General features: G+C 44.6%; 2 protein-coding genes across 2 annotated transcripts; one reads left to right on the top strand and one right to left on the bottom strand.

The window, feature by feature from the left end:
- Window positions 1-1,268: 1,268 nt before the first annotated feature.
- BKA55DRAFT_546629 (uncharacterized protein) lies at window positions 1,269-1,787 on the bottom strand (the record flags this gene model as incomplete). The annotated part of the gene is made up of 1 exon (XM_046190937.1): window positions 1,269-1,787. The coding sequence occupies one exon, from the start codon at window positions 1,785-1,787 to the stop codon at window positions 1,269-1,271; it is 519 nt and encodes a 172-aa protein (XP_046041557.1).
- Window positions 1,788-5,840: 4,053 nt separating this feature from the next.
- Window positions 5,841-6,158, top strand: BKA55DRAFT_697922 (uncharacterized protein; the record flags this gene model as incomplete). Its single annotated transcript, XM_046200462.1, has 1 exon — window positions 5,841-6,158. The coding sequence occupies one exon, from the start codon at window positions 5,841-5,843 to the stop codon at window positions 6,156-6,158; it is 318 nt and encodes a 105-aa protein (XP_046041556.1).
- Window positions 6,159-8,521: the final 2,363 nt, after the last annotated feature.

Raw genomic sequence — 8,521 nt, 5'->3', positions numbered from 1 at the left:
AACACAAAAGGCAATTTTTCATGAGGCTCTGGAACCTCAGATGTTCAATTTAGAGCCAGTAGGGATATCTAAAGTATCTATAAACCTGATCCTATCTAGGCTAGGGGCTCGATAAAATAAGATCGAAAGAAGCCTGACTTCAGTCATTGCAAATTCTATGTAGAGAGAAAGCCGATTAACCTGAATACTGAATGGCTCTTGGCTTATACGCATATATCGATTCTATGGTAAGTCTACCTCTGTAAATTTAAAGAGAGGAGGTAAGGTTATAAACCATAAATAATATCTAAGCTAACTCTGAATGGCATTAAAAGAATTGGTCCCCTCCGCTCTATGCCCTGTCGCTTTATTCTTGAAGGGCTGTTTGGCTAAGCTTAAGTTGGAGTTACTCGATAAAGGTAGACATTTCCTGCTCTTAAGCGGATAGGGCGCCTAACTCTGCCGTTTTATATATCGTTGTTTATCTCTAAACCTCACAAGCATATCTTGCATCATGCTTTCAACCACAGATCAGAACGAATCCGCCTGTATAGTGGTCATCCACTTAGCATCAGGTATAGTCTACTTTTCGCAGAGGCGGCCATAAGTTTATAATACCATATATCTACCGTGCTTGCATATAAAGAGATAATAGAGATAGCACGCTGACTTGCTATATCTAATTGCGCGCGGTGCCAGCTTATATAATTGCTTTTCTAAGTAAATAATCTGCTAAACCTCTGCATGCATGAAGCAACGTTACTACATCCTGGTCGGCTTATTGCTAAAGGGGACTTTAGCGGAGTAATGTCGATATGGCTGAATAGACGCATATATAGGTTTCCTGGCAACCCTGGCTAGATCTCTGTACGTAAAAAGGTCACCTGGCTAGTTTATCAATTTATCGGATTCCTAGACTTTTCGAAATTGATTCTGGAATCCCTAAGAATCTCAAATATTCCTCGGCTAACTTTATGGTTCCTAAGCGTGCTATATCTATATATTTACTGATAATTATTTTAAGAGCGCCAGGCACGGCAGCAATTTCTACCCTCTTATTAATAACGTGTAGATCTTCCATTAAAGCGCTTAACAATCCAACAACCTGCGCAATTTGCGGAAATAGCTATGAAATACCTCGGATTTATTCTGTATATTTCCGTATTTGACTTCGCAAAAAAGGCTGTAGCGTCTTAATATGTTAAGGTCGCGCCACCCACGGTGGGTATAGCCGAGAAAGAATCCGCTTATGGCTAAGGCGTAGCACTAGATCGAGTAGTTCCTCTTGACTAGTGTGTTTGTTCGTACGGGGGTGGCGCCCAAGCAGCTTCAACGGCGACGTCGTTCCATGTATTACGATCGCCACGGACGTCATTGGAGGCAAGAGGTAAAGCAACAGCCATTATGGAGCTTGTGAAGACGAACCTCTTGACTGAATTCTCCCTTGTAGTACTCTTCAGGATAGATTCATCGCCAGCGACTGCATGAGGAACATTGTTGTTCGGGTTTGGATCAAAGTCAGTACTAGCAGCGACGTGGGCAACGGCTGTGACTGCCTTGACTGCTTCATCAAGAGCGCCATCAACCGCCATGTCTGGTACTTCGACGAGTTCAAGGTCGCCCTTTTCTGCGTATGACTTAAAGTGATCATCAATAAGCCGCGAGGCTTTCTCGGTGTCGCGGACCGTACCGCGGACTTTGTAGCCACGTTGAAGGAGCTGCCTGATGACATGGCCAGCAACGAAGCCTGTAGCGCCGGTCACAAGGACCCATAAGCCCTTGGGAATACTTAAGGCTAGGGCAGACATGTTAATGAAGTATGATGCGTATGGAATGAAGGAATACGAGTAGAGTATGAGAGTTGTTGGAGTTGTAAGAAAGGATGCATCTTGAACAAGGACCTTTAGGCCTTTTATACCCAGACCGTCCGAACTACCCGCCTGTAAGCTAGATGCCGGTAGTCCTCAATCGACAGCGGTATGACCAGCTGACAAACCACAAACATGATATCGGCCCTTGCATAATGAACTAAAAACGAACAAACGTGGCAGTTGATAGATCTTTGACTTTATCCATAGTAAGTGACGGACAAAGCTGGCTTTGTGCTCTTAGACTCTTGGCTCAATCAGGAAGTCTGAAGTCTTGGCGTTGTGGACCATTAGAGTGAAGTGGATTGTGGATTACGATATGCATGTGTCTTGCTGTTTCCATTACCGAATACCGTAACGCTGCTATGATTGTGAGACAAGGCTATAAGATTGCGTTTTATAACATCCTTCTAGTAAGAGGGACTCTTAGAGTTTATCTCTAAGCCTTCGCCGTCTCACACATTTGGTATATATCCGCTCCAGTAAGCCCGTAATGCCAAGGTGTTGCGGACCACCACTAAGCTCAATCATTCCAGATACACCTTCTAGATGGTGTCTTGCTATTTCCATATCACCAAAGTTCTCCTAAGATTACTAATATTAATCATGCATCTCATGGCAATATAATTTTGCATGCTATCCATGAATCTGACTCTTACCTCGTCCAATGCCAGTGCAAGAGCATGAGCGAACATCACTCTGCTTAGTGATAATATAGGGCTACTGACGGCTTGTCGTAGTGTATAGAGACCTTTCTGCTTGTATTCGATAGCCTTTTGCATCAGGACTCTATTATCTGGGTTGTAGCGTAGCAGGTTCTGACACGTGCTGAGAAAAATGGCAGTTTCGAGAAGGTTCGGGTCAGTGATAGCGAGTCCAACCTAGTCTCGTAAGAGTTGCTCTTGGTTGTCTCCGTGCAGGTCGAAGATTCCACAGTTAAATGCAGAGAACGGTACCACTATACGAACATCTATTACTATGTCAGAAGTAGACCCAAGGAATTGGTAGTCCACATGACGTAGATTACAAGAATCACGACCCAGGGTGCATAGATCTAGAATAGAGACGAATGGTACGTATATTGATCAAGCAGGTAGTATGCCCACGAGTTCAACGGTTTGCTTAAGACAGAAAAAGGGTCCTTGCAGTAGCTGAGCATCCTGCTTTGGAAGAGAGATCCGAATCCTTCAATAGTCTGATCCTGGAATCGTTGACTTTGCCTCTTTTCCTGTTGATATGCTTGAGTTCGTGATAGTCTTTTCTTGGCATGTCTCTCGTAGAGCGTGTGAGTGGGTGCTATTTAGTCAGTTCTGCCAAGACTTTGAATTTCCTATCTGGGATAAGTTAAATGTCTAGTCGTTGGCCCAAGCTTTTCACCAACGTCTCAAATATGGAGCACTATCAGGTGCTGGCATGATAAAGCTGGTAACCGATCCTCAAATGGGCTCATCAAGAACCAATGCTGATTTTCATAGCTTCTTGTTACCATCGAGAGCCACTTCTGACATTCCACATCAATATGACTTAACTGTCTTTTGTAAAAATATCCACTTGTCTTGGAAGATCGCGGGTTAGTGAAAACATCAGCTTTCTATTTCGCCCAAAAAATACTAACCAAGCAATTGAAGCCATATCAAAACGAGACTTTGTGATGATTTTAACAATAATCACGTCAACATAAGAACTTACATAATAATTCTCTTCTTGCAAAACTCTATTATTCTAGTAACTAACTGCGTTGTGGTAGAAATGAATTCACTTCTACTCGCAGGAGAGCATTTATACCCTATAGTCCGTTTAAGGAAGTTCTCTAAATTAGGAATGTCGTTCTTCCTGACCCAAAATACCCAAAACCTCGAGACAGCTATTTAATCATTATGAATAAGAAATAAAGCTCTTTCCCCTACCTTTTATGACATTCCAATGTAGAATAAAGCTGTATCTCAAATTTGCTTCGAGCACTCGTTAGACGAAAGTTCTTAGTAAATAGCTGTTCTGGCCAAGCCAGGAGGAATCTGGCAGCTATGCCGAGCAACAGAAGCAGGGGTATATTATCAGGGAGCCAAGGGCCATCTACATTAATTTGGAAGACAGGCGATGAGTTAAAAGCATTGATACAGATCTTTTGTAATTTATCCAAGGTCTGTTTAGTAGAATAGACACTATAGGCGCTCTGGAATAGACAAAGTGTTGTGCGCATCCATATGTTCCTCCTCTAAAGAACCCTCACGTCTTGTCCGGACTTCTTCGCGAGAACAATTCCCTCAGAATCCAGGTTGTTCAATCAAAAGTTGATGGACCTCGCCCTCGGTGCTCGCAAGTGGATGGAAGTGGGACCTACTGAGTATCAGCGTCTACGCGCGGCTGGGAAAAAGGCTCTTCCTGGCCTAAATCTCCTCGCATCTGCAACTGTTCTAGATACGTTCACGTGACTCCGGTTGTTTTCTTTCATTCCGAGTCCGCAGGCCGCAGAACAAGAAGCCTTCGTGCCCCGTTTTAATTCACATCCACGGTGGCGGCTGGGTACTCCAGGACTTAACATACCAAGACCCTTGCTTACAGGCTATAGCAGATGACCACGGCCTACTCTGTATCTCGGTCGGCTACCGGCTCGCACCAGAACATCCCTTCCCAGCGGGGCCCAAGGATTGCGAGGATGCGGCGGAATGGCTGGTAGGCAACTCTGAGAGTACCTTGGGGACGCCGTGACTTTCATCGGTGGGGAATTTGCTGGCGCGCACATGTCGTTGCTCGTAACCATCCATTTGCTACAGTATGACAAGGCTGAATTTTCCAATTTTCGCCTCAGAGGAATAATGCTTCATTTCAGCTGCTATAGGTTGGACTGGACGACGAGAACCGCTGAGGGGAGCACTGTATTGTTCTGGACCGGGACAGTACCTAATTGAAACCCCTTGCAAGCCAGATAAACTGATTCCCCCCCCCCCCCCTAGTTGCTGATAGCTCAATCAAACTCGAGTAGAGTTGTTTTTAGCAACCCACTTCGACCTAGTGAAAGGGGCAGAACTCATAGGGAGCGTCAGACCCCCGGTAGATCTAAGTTAGCCCTAAAAGTCTTAACTAGGCATTTTTAGGCACCTTGTTAGGACGGTCTGGGCAAATCATGGCGCAGTACAGAGTACTGAGTACTGCCTGCAAGATTCGGGGGAATCATGTGCCACCAATCGAATATCTTTTCGTCCCTGCAAGGGTACGAGTAATGTGACTTTGCTACAAATCCCATCGTTCTATCCCCCATCTGACATGGGAGGAAGCTGATCCTCGACCCTGTCATTCTTAGTCAGTATTATTGTAGTATTGGGCTTGTGCGAAAAGGGGACGATCGGTGATGAGGCAAGGAGAGCACTTTTCGATAAAGAGTGGGAGGATTTCTGTGGCAGCTGTCGGAAGTAGAGAAGCTACATGATAGGAAATAATATTCGACTGGCATGACGAAAGCTTTCCGCCAGTACAGTAACCGTTGCTCTGCATCTCATACCTCAAGGAGAAAAGAGAGTAGTGCTCCGAATAACATGGCGTTATTCGGGACACTCGTCAACCGGCAATTGCGCTTACGCAAAAAACAGTTTTCCAGTGGGAGATTAACATATACCCTATCCTGATCTGCCGATGGGTATTGATGACCAGAGCCGAAGAAATTGCAGGGTGTGGTAGACAGGCGCTAGCGTCTCACCACTCTAAAATAGGATATGACAGAGGCATTTATTTGAAGATCTTGGGCTTTTTAATCTCTTTCCAATTCTCTGGTATGGCAGCTTATAGTAAGACGGGATAATAGAAAGCCCTCTTGTGATGATCTTGATCTGAATTTTCTGAGACTAGAACGAGTTGTCGGGAGGGGAAAGGGTGCTTAAGATAGCTATAAAGTGCTTCTAAATGCCCAAGAACGGAGCAATGACAGGAACACGTTCACTGCCAATACACAAAAACCTTCAATCACACTGTTAAACAAACCCCAATCACTACTTCAAAATGAGACTCTTTTCAGCCCTCATAACCTTGGTCATAATTGGTCTTGCACAAGCCTGGTCTATCAACTTCTTTGCCCAAAAAGGCGACAAAATGAAACGCGTTCATGCCAATGGAACCAAGCGAGGCAACTGCATCAACCTTCGCTCGGATTACGACTGGGTTACAACTTCCATCACCTTTTATCCTCAGACGCCTGCATGGCCAGACCCAAACGGATACACAGCGTACAGCAAGGCCAACTGCAAGGGCACGGCATACTATGGAGTAGAGGGACAGCAGAATCCAAAGAGGAGGTTCAGGAGTTATAGGGTGAAATAATCCCAGCACTTGTACTAGAGAGCTGATACTAGGCTATCCTGTCAGGTCATATGTGGACATCTACCTGGTAACGATTTGGAGCTAGGGGTGGAGAGCAGAAAAAGACAGCTTGAGGGATTTAATATGTCAAAACTTCGCACCTTATATTTCTTCGGCTTCAGTGAAACATGTTTATTTAGGTAATAGCTACGGTACAGCCTGTTTACAGTGAACCTCCACTACACCGAAGAGAGAGAAGCTCGAGCAGAGGCCCAATGCCAATAGTCTCATCCTGAAGAGCAAGCGAATCTTGATAATGATAATACACCGACTGATATGTAATATGCCATGGGATAGTTTATCAGTATTTCCTGGTCGGAATTCTTATTTATAGCGCCCAGAAGCATCGTGAAAACCTTGTAACGACCCATCCTGCAGTAATAGAGCCGTCATTGGCGACTCGGTTACCCAAAAAACCACTTCAGCGTGCTGAATATCCTCCTGTTTCAGAGCCCTTTGCGTATTGGCCGACTGGGAGTAATAGAGTTGTGTGTGTGATGCACAGTGGAATGCAAGGCCTGCATTCAGCTGAAAGGTTCAGCATGCCTCGAAAGGCAGGCCTCTGTAGATGGATTTAGTAGTATCGAATGTTATTTGCCGTCTGAATAGAGTGTGACCCCTATCCTGATTTTGGCATGTCAATTCCTGGCCTTATTTCCCCTAGACATATGATGTAATCGTACATGAGTAACCGCCCAACCGGGCAAAGGTGCGACCTGCATGCCTGAGCAACCTCAGAAAGGACAGGGTGCTTGAGGGCTCAACACCAAGTGCAAGAAGGTAAGTATACCGGGAGGGGCATATGAGAAGACACCGTGCAGTTGCATTTCACCATCATTCACTTCAAGTCTTTTGATACGCACGACTGTAGCTCGTGAACAGTCATGGCCGAGTTTAGATCTTATCGAGCAGGACAGGGGTTGTCTGCGACAGGAACACATCAGTAGATCCAGACAAAGACTAAGGTCCCTGATTGAATGTTGCCATTTTGGCTGGTCCAAGAGCTACCGATTTTCATTCACGACCTCCACCACAACATCCCGCAGGGCGCGATTCTCATCTATCATCAATGTGTAAAACTACTTAATAGCGTGCAAGAAGCCATTACTCTGCCAATAGTGCTGGGCTTCTACATGGAATATATTCAGGGCCATTCCTTCGCGGGCACTGACATCATATTTCTCTCCCAAGTCATAGACCTTGGCGCGTAGACAGAGATTCGTAGTTGGCGAGACAGGTTCAGGCATTTGTGACTCCGGTTGAGCAAGGCGTCTCAACTCCTTCTCCTTCATCTTCTTCTGGTCCTCCTTTTTAGATAGCTGCGCATGGCCAGAACCTGTGGGCATTAGGAGCGCCTCGATAAGGATAGCTGATGGAGAATCGTTTCAGGCAACGCGAAAGAGCGCTGCCCGGCTCTTGGGATCCGTCTAGCGCTATTCCTGAATGTGAAGAACGGTGATCTCCGGGTGGTGCTGGAATTGTTGATGGTAGTAATGGGGGAAGGATCAAGTATGTCCCGACGCGATCGTCATTTGCGTCATTGACCTTTAGCACATAAACATGCATCTCAATGGCATAACAGCAACGTTCACATTTAATAACAAGATAATACTATTTTCTCTATTAATAAGCTATTATTTTTAAGAATAGGGAAGTAAATATAATACTATTTTCTTAACTAATAATAAACTATATTAAGCTGATTTGTATTTTAGTCCCTTTATATTAGTTTTAAGCGTATTTATGTAATTTTAGGTAACAGTCTTTCCAAGGCTTCAGGCTCGCTATTATCCTGGTTCAATACGCGGTGATCCAACACTGGCGACTTATAGATTCACAGACAAGCCTCCAAGCTCATCCATACAACTTGCATATTGTTCTATTTCTAAGCGCATCTACATAGTTTGCGTATCGGCCCAAGCGTGTCTTTGTTTCTTGCATAGGTATCTAAGCGTCAGACATAGACGTAAGCTGACTTTTCCAGATTCAGAGCTCTTCATCGCGAACTTCCATAAATTTGTCTTATCAAATGCTCAAGACTTCTGTATATAAACCGTCACATATGTACCTTTGCGATAGCTATGTTTTAGCATTATAGTTCATCCTTGTTTTACAGCAGCTCTATCATCCACTCCGACTCACTTTAAGAAGAACATTTTCACTATTCACAATATTTTATTCCACTCTTCTTCTAGCCTCCGCTGCTCTTTTCCAAGGCGCTCTTTCAGCCAAAATCTCGACCCTGTACAGGCGCGCAGAAGGGCATTCAATTTTATGACGATGCTTCCATCCTTAATATCCACCAGTTTCAGTCTTATATGGAA

Source organism: Fusarium redolens (genome assembly GCF_020744475.1).
Source record: "Fusarium redolens strain MPI-CAGE-AT-0023 chromosome Unknown BKA55scaffold_31, whole genome shotgun sequence".
NCBI classification, from domain to species: domain Eukaryota; kingdom Fungi; phylum Ascomycota; class Sordariomycetes; order Hypocreales; family Nectriaceae; genus Fusarium; species Fusarium redolens.
Note: the sequence above shows the minus strand (reverse complement) of the source record. Positions and strands in the feature narration are given on the sequence as shown.